General features: G+C 43.1%; 2 protein-coding genes across 3 annotated transcripts in view; one reads left to right on the top strand and one right to left on the bottom strand.

The window, feature by feature from the left end:
- Positions 1–1,309: 1,309 nt before the first annotated feature.
- Ir94h (Ionotropic receptor 94h) lies at positions 1,310–3,076 on the bottom strand. The gene is made up of 2 exons (XM_018018998.1): positions 2,244–3,076; positions 1,310–2,186 (listed from the first exon to the last, which is right to left on the bottom strand). Exons 1-2 carry the CDS (start codon positions 3,074–3,076, stop codon positions 1,310–1,312), a joined length of 1,710 nt encoding a protein of 569 aa, XP_017874487.1.
- Positions 3,077–16,012: 12,936 nt separating this feature from the next.
- Positions 16,013–20,081, top strand: part of LOC108609171 (uncharacterized) — a 68,416-nt gene continuing 64,347 nt past the window's right edge. For both annotated transcript variants that reach the window (XM_089461850.1, XM_089461843.1), the window contains exon 1: positions 16,013–17,779. The gene's annotated coding sequence lies outside the window, so the exon portion shown is untranslated. The remainder of the gene's footprint in view (positions 17,780–20,081) is intronic.

Here is a 20,081-nt window from a genome sequence, read left to right as displayed (position 1 = left end):
CGAGACGAGGCAGCTCAGCAGCCAGCCAAAAGCACTTGGCAAACACTTGGCCTGGCTAAACTTAATGCAACAACAGCAACAGCAGCAGCTATTGCTTTAGCATCGCCGGCAATGGCAACACATTTTTCGCGCCCAAATGTGTTGGAGGCGTTTTGTTGTCCACTTAGAGACGAGGGGCTGTCTGTCCATGCCCCAGCAGCCGCCGTCGTCTGGCTGGCAGGCTGGCAAGCAGCCAAGCAGGCAGCCACTAAGCGTCTTAGGCACACGTCAGACTGTCGCTTCTGTCGGTGGCGTGTGTTGCTGTTGCAGCTACGGCTGTTGCAGCTATTGTTGTTGTTGGTGTTGCAGTTGCCTTTTGTTGCCTTTTGGCGCTCGTTGTTGTTGTTGATTGTGGCATTTTGATTGATTTCTTTTGACTTTTGGCAGCAGTCGCAAATATTTGGTAATCCCACAATCCAGCCAGACTACAAGACGCTTCATCAGCAATTTTAATGCATACGTTAGTATTTTAACACCTTGGAATTGGCAGTTGCAGCGGCCAATGACTATTTTTGGTATTTTAATGCCAGCTTAGTGCAACTTTCTACCACAGTCGACAATGCGATAGAGTTGAAGTAAAAACAGTTTCATATGGCTTATTCTGTAAAATCCGCTGTCTGTGTGTGTGTGTGTGCGTGTGTCAATGGGTATTTTTTTAAAAGTTGCTCAAGCAAATTGACCATAAACTTGATTTCTGCGCACATTCAGCGACAATTTGTCAAAAATTCTGGCCGCCTTCTCCAGCAGCTCGGGTATTAAGGTCAACGTCAGCATGGAATTGAACACCTGGACGACCACGGCGATGACGCGTTGCCCATTTCGGCCAGTTCGACCAGGGCGGTCGCCATCTGACAGTGACTCATGCGCTTGGCTTCAAGGTAAAGGCGAACCTTGTGCAATTGCAGAGCATTCATATATTTATACATATGCAAACGAGCCTGAACATATTTTGCATAAAGACATTCGAAAAAGCGTAAGCCTCAAGTACAAATCAAAGTGCTGATAGAATACATATTCATATCTCACATTTGAGATAGTTTCCAATTATATCTGACCGAGTGAGTCTCTAGCGAGGTGTTGAACAGCTCAGAGCCTTAATTCGCTTGTGCTTGTTGCCTGGATTTAGCATAATTCGGTGGTTTTCTTGTGGTTGCGACTCAATTCTGTGGCCCAAATGAATCTTCGTGTAGTTCGTCGTGACGTTGCGGTGGCTTCCTGACAGCCAATTTGCATTCATTTTATATGCCACAAAGCAACAGTGTGCAGCTCTCTACAAGCTATCCAGCCACACATTGACATAGAACGGCAGCAGCTCAACCACGAAAACAGTGGCTGCCAGAAGTAAGCCGACGCCAAGGCAGAGTCCCACATAACGAAGGTCCTGCAATCGCAGCGGCTGCACATGGCTGGGCGTGCTGTAGTCCTTGATTTTCATGCGATCAGTTTTGACCATATCGATGAGGCTGTGTCGCATCCAATGATTGATGAGGCCGGACGAGCGCGATCTCATGGTGAACATCATTAATCTTCTGCGAAATATGGACTCGTCGGCCAACAGGATGCTGTAAGGATAGTTCTGCGACAAACACAGCTCAGAGTAGCGAAATACCGGCCTTTGAAAGTAGCTCTGCAGCTCTTTCAATACGACCCATTTGATGGCTGTGATTGGGTAAGCCCAGCTCGTGTTGAAGCTATTTCGCAGCTGGAAAAACTTCGTGAGATTTCCAGTCAACCTGAATGCCAACGCATATCTGGCGCGGAATTCATCGTCCAAGTCGTCGAATTCCTCGCGCAGACCAAAAATACGCAGATTCGATGCTAGCAAGGCGTCAAAGCTGTCGATGGGTGCTTCCATGGGGCACATGATGATCAATGAGAATAACTGGGCCTGGCAGACGCACAGCACTAGGAGAGCTAGTATCCAGGGTGTTATCCGCAGGCTACGTAAGCAATAGCGAAGCCAAGCTGGAGCAATCATGCGATCCACATGGAGCAAAAGATAGCAGGAGCCTAAACTGATGAGTAGCAGAGCCAATGCCTTTGCCTCCAGGACTCTCATGAATACGACACGCAGGTCTATGTGACGCTCGATTGGCAACATGATGCACCAGCCGCCATAAAAGATGGGATACGAGTATTGATAGTACCTATGAGGAGACGTCCAAGCACAATAGGATCTTAACTTCTCTAAGTAAATTCCTTACCTGCTCTTAAATCTCTGGGTCATTTGTGTACTGAGCAGACCAAAGTCGATGCTTCCATTCCTTGTGAACTCCAACATATAGGCCTCGGTTAAGATTCTCCCCGGCCTCCAAGTGGGCAAGACGATTGAAATATTGGCCCCAATCTTCTGCGCAAATGTCTCTATCAAGCGCCATCCGTAGCCCGAAATACGTTGCTCTCCGTTTGCATCGCGATGAATGATTGAAGTTGGCTCGGAATAAACAGGCATGATGCGCACAGTGTACCCTCCAAGATTGGCCAACTGATCAGGAAAGAGTTCACCTTCCCCTCCAGCTAATCTAGAGTGCAGTAGGTTTCGTTTGATCAGCCTGAATCTGGGGAATGCTGAGAAGGTGTAGAGAGTCAAATGACTTCTGTCTTGCTGAAAGTAGAGCGCCACATTGAGCATGGATTTCTTCAGGCAATAGGCCAGGACTTGACTAGCCAAGGAGTCCTTGTCCGATTGATGAATGGCACTGCTGTCCAATAGCTCAATGAGCACAGGCATATCCCTCAGGTGATTCAGACTCGCAGATAACCCAGCCAGGCCGGGCACGTCAAAGCTCGCTGGCAAGCAGGCCAAAACAAACAGCTCGCTGGTCTGTTGCTCTTTCAGCTGGGCAAAGGGCACTTGACTGTGCCACACCCACTGCGGTCGGCCGCTCAAGTTGCTCCGCTGCTGCCACCGCTGCCAGTCGCAGTCCAGCCTGCCGGGATTGTAATAAAATATGCTTCTTCTATCGACGAGCTGCAGCACCAAGGCATACAGCTGGTAGATTTCTGCAGCTAAGCTGGCATTGCCGTTGACCCACATGACGTCCGCCAGCAACCACAGAGGACTGCAGCACCGCAACGAGAAGTCGTAAGTGTAACGCAATGCATTTCACATTGTTTACCCTTGTAATTGCTTGGGGATATGCCAATTATGGCAATAATATGTTGCTCGAAAATAATTATTTCTGTATTTGCATTGACAGCGAATAAACAAACAAATTTACTGTTTAAACATGCATTACTGTTAATCAGTTGTGGTTGCATATCGCACACATAAGAATGTAAGCCTTTAGCCAGGCGTGGAAAAAAGGCACAACTCCTGCCCAACTGGCCAGGTCAACCCAAAGGGCAGCCACAGGCAAGCCAAGTTATTTTTACACAAGAGTATTAATGCCCATTGATGAAATGAATGGGGATATTGGTTTTCTGCGATGATCCTTCTGCTGTCGATCCATCTAAACACAAACCATTCGCTGTTATTGAAGGTACCAACATTTATTTTATAAGGTTTCCTCGACTACTTCATATAAGAATAAGTAGATATAGATATAGTATCCTCACCCATCTGGAACTAGGTATATCAGATTGGTGTTGTCCTTGGTCTCCAAAATAAGCTAGTGCAAACCCATTCCGGAGTCCTTTAACAAAAGGGAATGAACTGCTTTTAGGCCATGACTGAGTATCGTGGAATCGTGTAGGCCCGCCTGCAACATGTTTACATATTTTTGTTTCGTTTCGTATTTCTTATTTCTTGTTCGCTAAATGCCAGAGTTCATACGGCGTTCTTTATGTGCCCAATAAAACATGATGGCCATCTCCATTGATCCTTCTGGACAGCAATCGCATAACAGCAGGAGAAAGTTTCGCTTACAATATTAATTTCAGGGTCGAAATTGAAAATCGACTTTACGTTTCATCGACATATCAAATAATTTGCAGCAAATTATAAGCGTTAGGCCAAACGAAATAGTGTCAGCCGTCTCCAGTGACACCTACTGCACGATTACGGTTCCAAATTGCCCCACATGTCGTGCGGCTGGGTAGATCGGCGGGGCATCCCATCTCTGGGTTGGCTTTTCCACAGGCAGCCCACGGTCACGGCCACATAATTTATGGATCGTGTTGTGAGAAATTTGTCAACAAATCGTGGCGCCATAAATTGTTGATTTTTCCTCCTCTTACTGTTCCTCTTGCGCTCCTACTCGATCTTCTTTTCTTCTTCTCTCTCTTTCTCTCATTCTCTATGTGAAGCTTAGTATAGCAACTGTCTGAGGCTTGAAAATATATTAGACTCTGTCTCACATTCATAATTTCAATTGATTCATTTCGACAATGATTAACACTTAGAATCCCTCCATCGATTTAGCAGACTTTGAGCTTTACAGTTAGCTGCTTCCTATTGAGTTATTCATTTGACCAAGCTTGGCATCAGGTGTTGACTCTGCTGCCTAAATAGTCAAAAATCGTGAATACAAATTTGTATTATGTTGCTGCAAGTAAATGCCTCTTATTATGGCGAATAGTAGTTCTTCGGTTTATGTTAATCGAATTGGCCCAGGCAGACAAGCAGCCAGGGGGAAGGGCAAGGAGACAACATCACAGCTTCTCGACGGGCACTATAAGCCACAATTTGTTAGCTGATACTTGGGTGCCTGTTGGCACGGTTTTACATAATTTGGTTGTTTTCTTGCGGTTTGCCTGCTCGTTGCTTATTTCTGACGCCGAATTGAGTCTTCGTGCTGTTCGTCGTGCCTCTGTGGTGGCTTCTTTGCAGTCGATTTGCATTTATTTTATTTGCGGGCCAAACAAACAGCAGACACAAGACAACCAAAACAACAAACAACTCGAGGTGTAAGTTGGTAGCTTTGTTTAGAGAATTTTCACCCAACGCCAACGCCACATGCTACAGACCGAGCGGATCTGCGACTAACATCAGCAGGACATGGCTGGTTCAGACTTGTCTCTGGTTTCCTAAGCGAACTATTGCGGTATTGCTACATATTTGCTAGACTAATTGTCATGTATCTCGAAATCTGATATACTGATAAACAAAAATGAACTGGTCTGCCTAGAACTGCCTGGTTGATTACGCAACTTCGCCTGGACATTCGAGCATCTCTTGGACTGTTGCCTAAGTTGTGGTGTCAGCGTTTTTAAGGGCTGACTTGCAAAACACCATGAACTCAATTAATATGGCATTGTTCAACATTGTCTAGCACAATTAGATAAAGAGTTAAAGAGTCGGGCTATGAAAGCAAAAGTTTCGAGTTGGACAAATGCTGTTGGCCTGACCTGTCGCCAGACTGCCGACTTGGCTGGGCTAACACAAAGCAAGCGCGACGACAATGGTCAAATGTGCCGGCCAAAGTGAAGATGCAGCAGGGATCGCAGACCCCAAGCCACGACAGCGAGACACTTGCATACAATGAATCGTTGGTCTTCACACACACACACACATAGAGCAGAGAGCGAGAGAGACACCCACATGGCTGCACACTTGTAACTGTGGCGCGGTCTTAAGCTTTGCCCCTGCACAAGACAAGCAGCAATGTCCATGTCCATGTCATCATCATCATCATTATCATCATTGTTGTCGTCGTGCTTGCAGTGTCTCTATGGCCGTTCCTCTGTCCATCCATTCGTCCGTCTGTCTGTCTGGCTAGCACTTGTTTTATCGTCATTTTACAAGCATTTTTCATAAATTACAGTTTATTGTTGTTTGATAAACGGCCAACGGTGGGCGCTACTTGTATTTGTATTTTGTGTGTCCAGCAACAACGACACGCAAATAAAACCCAAACAAGAAATTATTGTAGTTTTTATTGTACTAACGTCAGCATCGTTGGCGTCGTCTGCCGCTGCTTGCCTCACTCGCTTGATAAGTTAAGCGTTGACATCTTTATGTGCGTGTGTGGGCACTAAACAAGCAAACAAACCCAGCGTCATCATCTGCAGACGGCACTCGGCACTCCGCTCTCCGCTGCGGACCATCGACAGTTGCCCAGCTGCCCAGCTGCCCAGTTGGCCACCACAAACCGAGCAGGAGCCATCATAAAAATCAAATAAACAAATGCGTGTTCAATTTTAGGCTGCCTCGTGTCATGCGTTGATGAGAATTAAAAATTCATGATGCGTTGCTTAACGAGCATGAGAACTTCTTGAGACTTGGTCTCCAATCGTAAAGTGAAACATTTCGAAATGGTAAGCGGCTTACATATTGCTGCAGCTGCAGTTCAGGGCGTAATCAGAGGGAGAGAGAGATTTAGTAATATATAAACACTTTTATTTCGTGCCTCTATTTGGTAATTATATCAAATTATGAGATAATAAGCTACAGATTTGCATAATAACATAATACAGCTTGTACTTTTATATGGGAAAGTTAATTATACCAACACTAAACACTAGATCTAAACATGACTTCTGATCGAGATCATGGATATGATATGGATATATCAGCAAAAATCTATTATTAAGTTTTTTGTGAATGAATATCAATAAATATTGTTCTAATATTATTCTAATTGATTCAGTTTAAGCTTTAAATATTTTAACTAAAAATCTGAAAAACAAATTATTTTTTAATTAATTTCCAATACATTTTTTAAATATTTTTGACAGCTATAGCTATTAATTTTCAATTAAGTAAATCATTTTCATTTGGCATTTTCAGCTATAGCCTATTCAAATAATCCTGAAAAAAAAAAAAAAAATAAATATTTATATTTTTAAAAAATTGTTTAAAATTTGAATAAAACCGAAATTAAAATGTACATTCTATACACTCCTAGTTATCCGTCAAAAGCCAAGTTAATGAACAAATTTGTAGGCCAACTGGGTGGAACCGTAGCTAAATTATTAAAAATAAAATAGATTATTTTGCAAAATGTATCCTTATTTTGAATGCAATGCAAACACAGCCAGAGCTCGCTCCACCCTCGCCGAATAAATATATCAGAATGTGAGCTGGCGCTATTCAAATGCTAAATAAAGCCCAACTTGCCCAGTTTTGTGATTTACGATTTCGCTGTTGGCCCCTCAGGGCGTCGGAGTGCAAATTACCAATGTAAAAATGCATGGAGCCAGCGAGTCCCGGGAGCCGGGCGTGCAGTGTGCGGTGTGCGGTGGCATTTGCATAATTTTATGGCCACAAATTCCGCTAAAACAACTTAATTAGATATAAAATAAAAAAAACCGAAACTATAAAAACAAGAAGTAAAGAGGCTTATTTGAATGCACTTAAATAAACAAAATCAAATCAAATATGGAGAGCATGTCCCTTCGGGCAGCCTGCCATTGATTTATTGTCCCACTGCCTGCCATTTTGGTAACTGAAGCTGAGTGATTTAGCTGCAAAACTAGCCGATTGAGCGAGTGACTTATCTGGCCGGCCAAATAGGCTTGCCGCAACGAGAGCAACGCCCGCCGTTTAGTTGGCCGCAACGCGTTCGTCTTTAATGGCCGCTAATCTAGTTAACAGTTTTTCAATTATAAACGATTTTGTGCAACTGATAATAAATGCGATAAAACATATTTGCGGCCGGGCCGATGCCAAACGGCTGATTACATCACAGGCAACGGGCAGTCGGGCAGTCGGGCTGTCGGGCTGTCGAGCAGTCGAGCTGTCGGGCGTATTGCGGTTGCAAATGTCAAAATAATTTGCTTTTTAGCTGTGCCTCGTTATCTCGCCTAGTTGGCTGCAGGCGTTAATTGATTTAGTGGCTACTACTACTATGTAGTTACAAACGAATCATGAATAAAAGAGATACATTTTTAATGCTCCGATTGGAGCTGATACCATTAGAGGGCCGCCCTTTGATTGAGGCAATCTCTAATTGGCATTTGGAGCAGCAAATCTCTGAGTCATTTCTCAATTCAATAGATGGCTATAAAATTGCGTATTGAGAAATCGCCGCATTGCGACGCCCAAAGGCGGCAAACAATCTTTACTCGGCAACAAATAAAATTAATGAGCTTCAAGCTGGACATGGACAACAGCAAAAAAGAAAAAAAAAAAAAAAAAAAAGGAAAAAAGATCTGCTGCACCGCTAACCCCCTAACCCCACTTGAACTGGCTTGCAAATGTCAGTAAGGCATTTTTTGATAAATGTGCCAAGCGGCGACGTTTCTATGCCAAACGAAAATGAAAATGTTTATGTGGCCCCTCCCGAAAGGTTGCCGTCACCACCGCCCGCTTCTCCATCGCCGTCTCCATCTCCGTCTCCGTCAGTCAGAGTCACAGTCACAGTCACATCATAATGATGCCCTCAATCCGTGCCAGTCAGCCGGTCCTTCACCAAGTCGTGCGCCGTCAACAAGGAATATGTCAGAGGCTGAGGCTGCTGCGACTCAACTCGAGTCTGTTCGGTGGCTCGACGTGTGCCTGTTTAGCAAACATTGTCTGGGCCATGCGGCAGCCACATTTGACGAGAAGTCAAAATGTTGCAAATGTGTTTGCTGCTTTACATTTATTTCGTTGTGTAGTTTCTTTTTTTTTTTGTGTTTTTTTTTTCGGTTAGCTGCTATCCGCGTGACAGCTTTGGGCCATCAAATTGTGAGCTAATGTCGAAAATGCAGCTATATGCAAAACTGCAGCCAGACAATCGCACATGTCTGCGCCGGCGGCGCTTCTGCTGCGCCGAATTTCAAAATTGCGCCACAGAACTCGCCATTAATCGACTGTCGACTGGCAGTCAATAAAATTACAAATGGCCCTCGTTAGATTGAACTATTTTCGCATATTTCTGATTTTTTTCTCTTCAATTTTTTCCTTTTGTTTTTTCTCTCTGTTGGCTCCAGCAACGCTTCACTGCATCGAGGCGTCTGTTGAAATGGCGCGCATTTAAAACTAATTAAAATATTACGGGGCGTGGGGTATATGAGTGTGTGTGTCTTTGTGTGTGTGTGTGTGTGTGTGCATCGATGCAGTTGTAATTAAATTAATTGCCAACAACTGCCTCTGGCCTGGCCCAAGCAGTTGCATAATTCAGCTGGCTTATTTGCTATTGTTGTTATTACGGGCAATTTTATGGACTAGCAGTGATTTATAGAGTATGCCAAGGAGCTAAGCAAATGAGTGGAGCCACTGTAGCTAGTTATGAACTGCAGATGAGCTGATTACCCTATCTTGAATATGGAAATCCTGCCTATGTAGAGGGCAAAGGACACAGCTGACAGTGTTATAAACTCAACCAACCCCTGATTAACTTAATTGCAATTAAAAACTCATACTCATAATCTGAATAGTCTTCCAGACTATTGACAAATGACCTGAAAATGAAAATAAAAGCAATTTCCTTACTTATGAGCTTACGAGCGCAAACAAAGGCAGCTCCCCCATACCTGGGTTGAGTGCGACTAGCAATCTCTGTTTGCTTTGGGGAGCTCATGATGGGCTGCACAGAGCTGCCAAGGAGCTGAAATGTATATGGCATGAATGCGATTACGAGCACAAGTGTGTATGGCATGCTGCATGCAGTTTGCAGTGCTTTTGAATGGCAAAAACCAGGAAGTCTATGACAATTATAAATCATCTTCGCCTTGGCAAATTCACAGCTGTCATGATGAGCACTTCACTTGCCAGCCCCAGACAGCAATAAACAGTTGCTCATTACACAGACACCCACCCAAATAAATGGGGTAAGGGTAAGTCAAGCGTTGCGCTAAATGTGTGCACCTCACTGCAGCAGCATTAGAGTAAACACGAACACCAACAGCAACAACAGCAACAACAACAACAACAGCAGCAGGAATAACAACGATATGAACAACATCAACAAAGCAACATCAGAGAGCAGAGAGCAGAGAGAAGCTAAGCAGGGCGTTGCAAGTGGTATTTATTTTGGGGGCCGAGGCAGCTAACTGGGTTTTATTCCCGAGACGCGGCGCGCACATAAAACACAAAATAAAGATTTGTGCCCAGCCGCCCCGCGGCCCGCTGTCAAATTTCAGTTTTTTGGACATGCTGCAAAAGGTTCTTCGCTTAGATTAGAAAAGCGTGTGCTTGTAATTTCTTCTCCTCAAGTATTTTCACATGTTGCAGCGTCATAAAGCCGGGCCAGGTCGTCGTGTCGACTCTTGCTGCTGCAGTTGCTGCATTTCAAATACCCTATATGCCATGCTATTGGGTAAGCAAGGTATGCTACCAAAGAGCAAATGTATGTAAATTTTGTTTTATAAAAGTACTTTTCCATTTCTGTCCATACAAATATTTATCAATTTTCGTTAAAATTCTCTTAAAGAAATCCTCAAAATTACAAATCATAAATGCAATGTATGCACATCCTTCGTTTTCGCACTCTACTTCTGGTTCTCTTATAAATTGATATGCAAGGATAAAATTCCACAATAAAATATAATTCATCGTGTTGAATTATAAAATCACATAATACAACTCCTTGAACACATAAATATTGTTCATCATAGAAATGCATACGAAAGGTCTAGGAAGAGAGGGGAAAAAAATCTGGTCTATAATCTTTAATAAAGGATAATTTATATTGAAAATGCATGAAATAAATAAATGCGAATATATGAAACTTAGGTAATCTTGGAATACTTGCAGCAATGTTCTATAGTATTTACTAGTCGTGCCCTCTCGACTCGAGCAGACAAACTTGTTGTTGTTGTTGCGGCTGCGTCTATTAAAATGCTATTTTGACTGGAGTAGTTTAGTTAAACAGCGCAGCAAGCGCATCAGCAGCCTCTGCCGCCGTCGCCGTCGCCGTCGCAGTCGCCGCAGCAGCAGCAGCGTCATCATTTCGAGTGCGAGTGCTGAAAAGCATTTTTATGTTCTCGTGGCGTCAAGTGCCGCTGCCGTCATGCACCGCACAGCAAAACGTTAGAAATTTTGCTAGCCCCCAAACAAGAACAATGTTGATGATAATAGTAACAACAACAGTCAACAGTAAACAGTCAACAGCAACAACAACTGCAGCGTGCAAATAATGCAATTTGTGCAATGCGCCTGCGCAAACGTGGGAGTCGAAACTGTGTTGTCGGAGTCAGAGTTGGTGCCGCCATGGGGCTGCTGCCTCTGCCTCTGCCTCTGCCTCTGAGCTCCAGCTCCAACTCTGAATCGGACTCCGTCTCCGTCTCCGAGACGGCTGCTCATTTTAGTGGCTTCCCCACTGTGCAGCCAGCTAGCCTGCTACCAACTGCTGTCAGTCAGTTAGTCGCTGCTGCCGCTGTGTGGCATTCGCTGCGACTGAGACGGCAACGGCAACGGCAACGGCGATGGCAACTGCGGATGCGGATGCCAGTGCCACAAAACAAATAAGTGCATTTAGTGTTTAACAAATGTTCGCTTTTGCGCTGATGGCGCTGTTGATAAGCGCGAGCAAAATGAATTAACACAGCAATGATGCTGCTGCTGCTGCTGCTGCTGCGGCTGGCGATGACAATCACTGAAGCTGATGATGATCAACAGTCAAGCGGACAGTCGTTTACACCATTAGCATCCATTTTTCTAATTCATTTTAGATACAGATTGTTAAAGAGTCATAAAACGTTTAGAGCGAAATGCCTGAGACGATTTATCAAACGACTAAAGCTTTTATTTTGTAAACCGTCTGCTTTATTATTTTGTTTATTTCACTCTTTAATTTAACAATTTATTATGTAGTAGAAATATAAGCTATTTATTTTTTTTATTTCTCTCTTTTTAATTTTACAATTTATTTTGAATAGTAGTTGAATTACAAAAGTCGTTTGCTTTCTTTATTTCTCTTTGATTTTACAAATTATTGTGAATGAATAAAATCTTTTGTTTTGTACTTTTTTTTTCAGTTTATTTTTAATATAACAATTTATTTTGAATAGTACTTGAACTACCAAAAATCTTTTTTTTTTTTTTTTTTTTTTTTTTTTTAATTAAATTTTTTATTGTTTTTTTCACTCTTTGATCTTACAATTTATTGTGAATTATTAGTTTTAACTTTTTTACGTCATTCTTAGTGTATGGGTTTGTAATGTGGATGGGTAACAGTACCACTAAATTAAAGGTAATGTTTATATTATGAGTATTATTTATTAAGTTTCTGTTTGTTGTAAATCTAATCATAAATACTATTAATTCATTAGTTTTTTAGAGTTTTTATTTGGAGTCTTGCTTTGGATGTGTCGCAGTTTTTATTTGGCATCTCGTGCTCGGACATGAATTGCAATTGAGGACTCAGCTTGAAGTCGAGCTGCAGGTACATTTTAATGGGTTAATGGCCATGCCAGTTCGGCCATTGCAATGCAGTGCAGTGCAGTGCAGTGCGATGCAATGCAATGCAATGTGATGTTTGCCCGCCGAGAGACACAAAATTGAAGTGCATTGTGAACGACGGCCATAAAACTGAAAATATTACAAACGCCCACGTCAGCTCAAAATTTCACCTAGTCAAGCTGCAGCAGCCGACAGCCAAGTGGATGTGGACCAAGATCCGTTTGCCCAGCTTGCAGTCGCAGTCGCCATCGCTGCTGCAGTCGCAGTCGCTGCTGCTGCCGCTGGCAGACAAATGTGCAGCTGGCGGGCGCGGGTGTTTATTTTCTTGTGCTGCAGAGAGTTTCATTTAAATTAAATTAGAGCCGCCAACTCTCTAACTGTAACAATGAGTGATGCACGCACTAAAACCTGACAGCCAAATGGCCCACAGCCAATGACAGCCGATGGCAATGCGTGGGCATAAATCAGCGCGGCCGGAGCCGATGTCCTCGTAAAACCATTTGACCATTCGGCGTTGTCAGGCAATTGTAATTAGCAATGAAGCTGCTGGCGGAGGCTGCTGTCGATGCTCGCTCTGCTAATGGCCGGCATAATCATTATGAATTGAGATTGCGGCAATCGCAATCGCAAACGCAAACGTTTTGGCGTGCCACTGGCGCACTGAGTCCGCCCACACAGCGCGACAACTGGATGCTGACTATGCGCATTTCTGTGCCCATATGTGTATGTGTGTGTGTGTGTGTGTGTGTGTGTGTGTGTGTGTGTGTGTGTTTGTGCGGATCTTTCGAGCCGAGCCAGTGTCAAGTAGTTCGTCATGGCATGTGGCAGACATCGATGTCGATGGCAGTCCGGCTTCAGTTCCGTTTGCTGCATGCAAATTAGAACAAGCTGGAAAAACACACGCGACGGCAAGCGCTGACAAACGGATTTGGCATGCACCTGCTGAATGGCGCTCGCTCTGTCTAGGCCTGACCCCAAACCTGACTTTCACAAGAGACTAGGAGCAGCAGCAGGCACTTTCAAGTTCAGAGACAAATGGGCGCGCATTCGATTCGATTTACTTTTAATTTATAATTTGGCAAACCTTTTGAACTCGACTGCATTGAGAAAAATGAAATTGTCGATGGGCCGCCGCGCAATTTGTGGTTGCAATTTCATTTCGAATTCAGTTCCGCATCAGTGTGCCGAGCACAGTATACAGTACAGTAATAAAAGTAAAATACTGCAAATAAAATCAGGTCAAATGGGGCACAATGGGCAGCAGCACGTAGCCGAAGAGCAGTTTGGCCAAATCTGGCTGGCATTTGGTGGCTTTGGTGTGCGCGCCTTTCTAGTCAGCAGCCATTGACATTGACCCTGGCTGCATTTAAATCGCAGCTTAATTGACTTTTGTGCTGACGTCCACTTTGGCTGCGTATCCCCAATAGGCAGCAGGCAGCAGGCAGCAGTCAATGGCAATCAGATGAAGTCGACGTCGCCGTCGCCGTCGCTGCTTCAAGTGTGTCGCGTTGTCAAGGCAACGTGGACAAGACATCAATCATCACTAAATTAAAAAACATTTAAGATTCCTGCATGGGGAAATGCTAGAGATGCTGTCGACTCTCATAAATAATGCAGGAGGCAGCAACAAGATGCAGCTACGAAATGTCACATTAAACAGGCAATATTAAAGCTGAAAAGCAGATGACACCGAAATCATGTTAGGCGGCACTTGAATGAGTATCAAACGGCAGCTGCCATAAACACACAAACACGCCGTCAACGTGTCGACGATAGCTGAAAGGAGCAGACCAGATCAGGCCAAAAGCAAGCTAAAGCAGGAGCTGATATTGATGCTGTTGCTGTTGTTGTTGCTATTGCAGTTTGCCGCCATCGACAGTCGTTTTACACTTGTCGCCGCCATTGACCAAAGTTGGCAATTGCCGCGCCACTTTTATGTGGCCTCCGCCTGGGGAGCAGCCGGGCTGCTGCCTCTGCTCCCCCCGCTGCCGCAGCTGCTGTTGCATCAAAAACCAAGTAGGTGCAAACGCCGCACGTCAATTGCCAGCATTAGAGCAGGCAGTCCCAGTCGCTGTGTCAGCTCCAGTCCGAGTGCCAGTCCCAGTCCCAGTGCCAGTGCCCAGTCCCAGTCCCAGTCCCGATCCCAATCCCAGCCAGCGACCAAACAAGTTGTCATTGGCGCGTTATTTATGACAATGTTCAAGATGTTTCTTTTGCTGTTATGGACGCCCCCTTCTCTTCTCTGTTTATGTTAATGCAAAGTTCGAGTTGCAGCTCCCTTATACCCCCACTCTCTCTCTCGATCTCTCTCTCTCTCAGCACACACACACACTGACAGTCGGGCTGCATTCAAGTGTCCGTCAATTGGCATCGTTAATAGAGTTCGAGCTCGAACCCCGGCAGCGAGTTCGTGTGCTGACCAAAAGCGGCGGGCGTGTGACAATTAAATTGTCAAGCGCAGGCCTTTGACATTGACGCGTGGCAAGTGTCACCGTTGTTGTTGTTGTTGTTAGTGCTGTAGCTGTTGCTGCTGCTGCTGCTTGGCTGTTTGCTGTCCTTGTCTGTTTAGCCAGTTAGCAGAAAGGGGCGCATTTCAATTATGATTTTAATCACAAAGCAGTTGAGCAGCAGCCGTAACAACAGCTTTATATATATTTTTTTCTTTTTTTTTTTTTTTTGCTTCTTTTAGCTGCTTTTATTCCGCTCGGCAGGTTGGTTTCTCACCAGAAAATTGGCAATTTTTTATGTGCTGATAAATGAGCCTTGATACGATTCAGCTTGAACTTGTCGAGAGGCGTTTGTGGAATTACCTGCGAAATTATGCCATAAACTGTACGAAATAAAAACAAAAAGACTTGACGCGTTTCAGCTAATAAAATTCATATAATTTTATTCAATTTCTTATCAACCAAATGGCCAGCGGGCCTCAGTTTGATTCTCTTAACGCTTTCGTGTGTTTTTTCTTTGTTCTCTTTCAAAGAGTTTCGCTCGCGCACTTTGAGCGCCGCCGTCAGCAGCGGCTGTTGCGGCGACTGCGACGCCTTCCAGCGACGTCGCCGAAACCTCTTTTTATTGGTCAAAAGCTGATCGGCAACTGATAGCGCAGCTGCGAGTTGGAAATGAACCGCTAGGTCAGCCAGGCAGAGCGTCAGACTGGAAAATCACCAACGAAACTCAACAACGCCATAGCGAGAGAGAGAGCGACTGAGAGAGAGCGAGAGAGCCAGGTGGTGCTGTTGGTGCTGTTGGAGCTGCTGGTGCAGAGAGCTTGCGAGTTGGCAGAGAGCGTCGTCGATCGGCGATAAACGAAGCAACGAACGACGCTGGCAGAGAGACCAAACGGCGACCGCAGCCAGCTGAACAGGTTTTTGAGTTTTAGCGGCTTTTTTGCCGTTGCTCCCAGGTTCGTATGTGCGAGCTCGGCTCCTCAATCGTAAGCCCTGGCTGCCTGGCTGTTGGCTTTTGTTATTGTTGCTGCTGCTGCTGCTGCTGGACTGTATTACTCGGTCAGTCGGTCTTTGAGAGGTTGTTGCTATTTTGCCACTTTTTTGCTTGGCGATTTTTGCTCGCTGCGCTTCGTTGGTGTTTTGCAACTTGTTGTTGTTGTTGGTGTTGCTGTAGCTGTTGTTATTGTTATTTCTGCTGCTGCACCGGCAACGGCAACGGCAATTGCACTCAACTGCTGCTGCTGCTGCTGCCGCGACTTTTGCTGCTGCTGCTGCTGCCGCAACTTCGGCTGCGCTGGGAGCTGCTAGCTGCGAGCTGCCTGCAGTTTTCATCCTCTTGCAGTTTCTGTGCGACTTTCTTGCGGGACTGTTTAAACTTTTTGCGTTTGCGCGCGTTGCAAAAAACTTGGGTTTTTTGTGCTGTTTTGCTCACGCGTTTTCGCAGTCGCGTGCGCGCGTTTCAGTTGCGATTTGCGTGCGTTTTGCATGCGATTTGCGTGCGTCTCCTAGCGCAACAGTTGGCCAACGAGCTAGCGAGCCATCGAGCCAACGAACTGCATTCATAACGCATAGCAAATAATGTCTGCAGCTGTATCAAAAGCTTAAAATTTTTAATGTTTAGCCATCTGTGGCTACTCCGAAACCCAAATCACTCATAAAAGCAGCCAAACAAGCAACAGTAAAAAGCGATTCACTGCTGCCATAAAACCAAATTAATACACATACACATGCAAACACATGTACGTCTGCATGTATCACATTCGTGTATGTGAATCAGTGTGTACATGGGATATGCCCTTCGTCCAAATACCAGACGACTATATATATAACTACATATATACGTGAGTGTGCGTGTGTATATCCACATAAGTTATACACATGGTAGTGTAATCAAAAAGACAAACTTGTTTCCATCAACGGCATCGCGCAGTAACAAATATAAAACAAATTAAATTAAATTAATTTTAATTGCCGCCAAAAGATCACATAAAAAGCGTGCAGTAAAAAGAAAAATATCAGCAAATTAATTATATTGTATATAGAAAAACATGATGCGATAAAAAAGTTTACGATTTAAAAATAAAAAAAAATTACAGAAAAAAAAAACAAAAAACAAAAACAAAAAATAAGAAATTAAAATATATATGCTAGTAGTAGTAGAAGCCTAACAACAGAAGCGATAACAACGCGACAGGCGCGCTGCTAAACAAAAGACTTAGGCAACGAACTTGCTGCCGTTTCATTACTCGCCTGCAATATGTGGTTTAGTATTGAGTGTTGAGAGAGTTGCGCCAGATAACGGTGCTTCGAGTGATAGCAGCAAAACGAACAACAGCAACAGCAACAGCACCAACAATAATAATAGCAACAACAATAACAACAACAACAGCAATGTCGGCAGCAACAAAATGCAACAAGTAACAAACTAATTGACAAGTCAAATCCTGCCTGCCACAAACACAAACAGCTGGCAACAAGCGACCAGCTAGCAAGCAAAAACAACAACAACAACGACAACAAAAACAAAAACAATCGCCGGACAGCAGCTCGTCGGCTGGCTGAGTTGTGTGGCTTCAGCTTTAATCAAATCGCAGCGCCCCAAACGACAATTGCAAAGTGTGCCTCTTAATGTTTCCAAATGCATTTTACTGCCGCACACAAAAACACCAACAACTGCAACAACAACCACAGCAACGACGACAGCAACAATAACAACAAACAAAAAAGAAGAAAAGAAACCAAATAAATTTACATAAATATTTCACGTGCTGCTTTTTGCAACTGTTGCACTGACGACGCGACGCGACGGTCACATCCGCGTTTCAAAGATTGAGATTTGCCAAGCTGGATAGTTGCAAGTGTTTGACTGTGTGTGTGCGTGCGTGTGTGTGCGCGTGTGTGTTCGTGCCCATGTGTGCGTATATTCCACCAAGAATCTCAATCAGCTAAATGCCAGTGCCAGACAAATCCAAATAATAGTTCCAATCAAAATAATAAAAAACAAAAATAAGAAATAAACCAGAGAGCCTCGAGTGCGTGTGCGAGAGCGAGAGCGCTAATTGCTGTTCATTCGAATCGAGCTGGGGTAAGTGTAATTGTCTTCAATTCGTTCATAGTTATTATTTAGTCGTCTCTGCTTTGCTTTTATGCGTCTTTAATTGCACTTTATGTGCTGCAGCGGCCAACTAGATGCACAGACTCCCTGACAGAGCCGCAGATTCATCAATTAACAGACGCAACGATTTCAATTACAATTAACAAACAAAACAGCTGCCGTGTTTGTTGTTATTGTTGTTGTTGTTGCCTTTGATTCTGCTTTTGCTACTGCTGCTGCTGCTGCCGCTGCCTCTGTTGGTGCTGTGTTTGGCTATAAAACCGTTATTTAAAAGTTTGCCCCAACAATTAATTGCAGTGATTTGAGAGAGAAAACATCAGCTACAAACAGGCCACTTGGCTTTTAAGACGACGCTCGCTGTCATTTCCTAGCTTTATGTAAAAAACTCAAAGAGCAGACTCTGTCCGGCCAATATCAGCAGCTACAGCAGCAACAGCAGCAGCAGCAGCAGCAACAAAAAAACGCGCCATAATTACAAGTTCAGTTGAGCAATTTAAATAAAAACACTTCAACACTTTAACAATAGACGAATCAACAGCAACAGCAGCTGATTGCCAGCCTGTGTGTGTCTGCCGCTCTGTCTGACTGTCTTTCTGTCGGTTGGTCGGTCTGTCCAATCGTTAGAGCTAGTGTGTATGTTAAAGTCTGGTGATGCAATTTATTGGAAAAACGTTTTAACTGGCACGCCTAATTGAAATGCAATTTAAATATTTATTCGCACAGCGCGAAACAAATGTAAAATGCGACTATGTTCAAATATAAAAAAATGAATATTCAATATACATTATATAAATAAATATATATATCTCTTATAGACTATCTAAATTGTATTCTAAACAAATTAAGGGAAACACATTCAAAAGCGGAAATAATAGTGCAGTATTTTAATTACTTCTTAACTGCCTGGAAAGATATACAAATCTTTCACTGTAACATAATATCTTATAGAGAATCGCAGAGTGTTTTTAACATAAATATATATGACACAAAAAATTCAAAACTATTTTCCTTTTAATATTTTTTTTTTTTTTTTTTCATTAACTAAATTTTTTTTTTATATAAAATAATCGGAATCGTAAGATAGCCTCTTCATAAAAAATATATTTACAACATTAATAATATTAGCCTTTTGCTTGTATTAAACATTATTAAATATGTTCCATATCATTTATTTAACAGAAGTTAAATAAACTGTTTTTTCATTAACTTAACTCTTTTTCCTTTTGTTTAAAGAGTATATATTTTAATAACTATAATTATATTTTATATCATATGCTCAACATATTAAAATACAGAAAAAATCCTAGAGAATTCATTTTTTGTATTTTTTTTTTTTTTTTAAATCAATATATTATATTATATTATATTAGGCGCTTTATCATATCATAGGGTATTTTTATATGCTATGCTTCGACCTGTGCTTTTATTGACTTCATATTTTTTATGTGCTACCAAATCAATTATAAAGCTATAATTAAAGCAAAGCAGCAAAAAATATTTAATTAAGAGTAAGGAAATTGCATAAAGTGTGCAAAAGTCACTTGCAAATAAATATGCAAAGAATTATTTAATTCTCACAATTGCGAAACACAAGTCACGAGATTCCGATTCCAGCTCCAATTGGGCGTGTGCTTCGCTCAGTACATAAAGCGCATTAAATTTAATTTATTGTCAGCAACAACAACAACAACAGCAGCAGTAACAGCAACATCAACAGCAGCAACAATAACAGATGCATCAGTAACAGTTAAAGCAACAACAACAAAGTCGGCAATGGTTTAATTGCAGCGCTGACAAAGAAATTGCCGAGCTCTGATACAAAACGCCGCAAATGAGTTCAAGAAATGTTGGCTGACAATTTCTTGGTAGCTGCCCCGACTCGGACTCTGCCTCTGCTTCTGACTCTGACTCTGGGTTGTTAATTGTGGGCCGCCGCCGCCCGTCTGCCTGCCTGGTTAGGTGGATGAGTCAACAAGAAATTTTCTTAATAGCCGTCTGGCTGCATTTTTTTCTGCTCAAGCTTAATTTCATTTGTGGCTTTGCATTTGTTACCGTTGCCAGTTTTTTCTGCTTTTGCTCTTGCCATGCATTTTATGTTTTTTTTTTTAATTAATTCTTTTTTCTACTGCCATAATTTATGAACCTTTTTTGCCAGTGCAATTATTGTGACTGATTCAAAGTGCGACTCGTAACGCGTTGCATTTGATTTGCTTTGCCTGTAATTGTGCTCATTATGCCAGCTATTGTTGTTGCTGTTGCTGCTGTTGCTGCT

This window comes from Drosophila arizonae, chromosome 2, assembly GCF_054131065.1.
Source record: "Drosophila arizonae isolate 15081-1271.41 chromosome 2, UAZ_ARI_1.0, whole genome shotgun sequence".
Classification (NCBI taxonomy): Eukaryota; Metazoa; Arthropoda; class Insecta; order Diptera; family Drosophilidae; genus Drosophila; species Drosophila arizonae.
The sequence above is the reverse complement of the archived record's forward strand: the minus strand, read 5'-3'. Positions and strand labels throughout refer to the sequence as shown.

What these genes read in the sequence shown, in the direction of transcription:
- Ir94h (XM_018018998.1), bottom strand. Translation starts at nt 3,076, where the DNA reads ATGTGGGTCAACGGCAATGCCAGCTTAGCTGCAGAAATCTACCAGCTG. An exon ending in ACCCAGAGATTTAAGAGCAG is followed by an intron (nt 2,187 to 2,243) that starts GTAAGGAATTTA and finishes GTCTCCTCATAG; the next exon opens with GTACTATCAATACTCGTATC.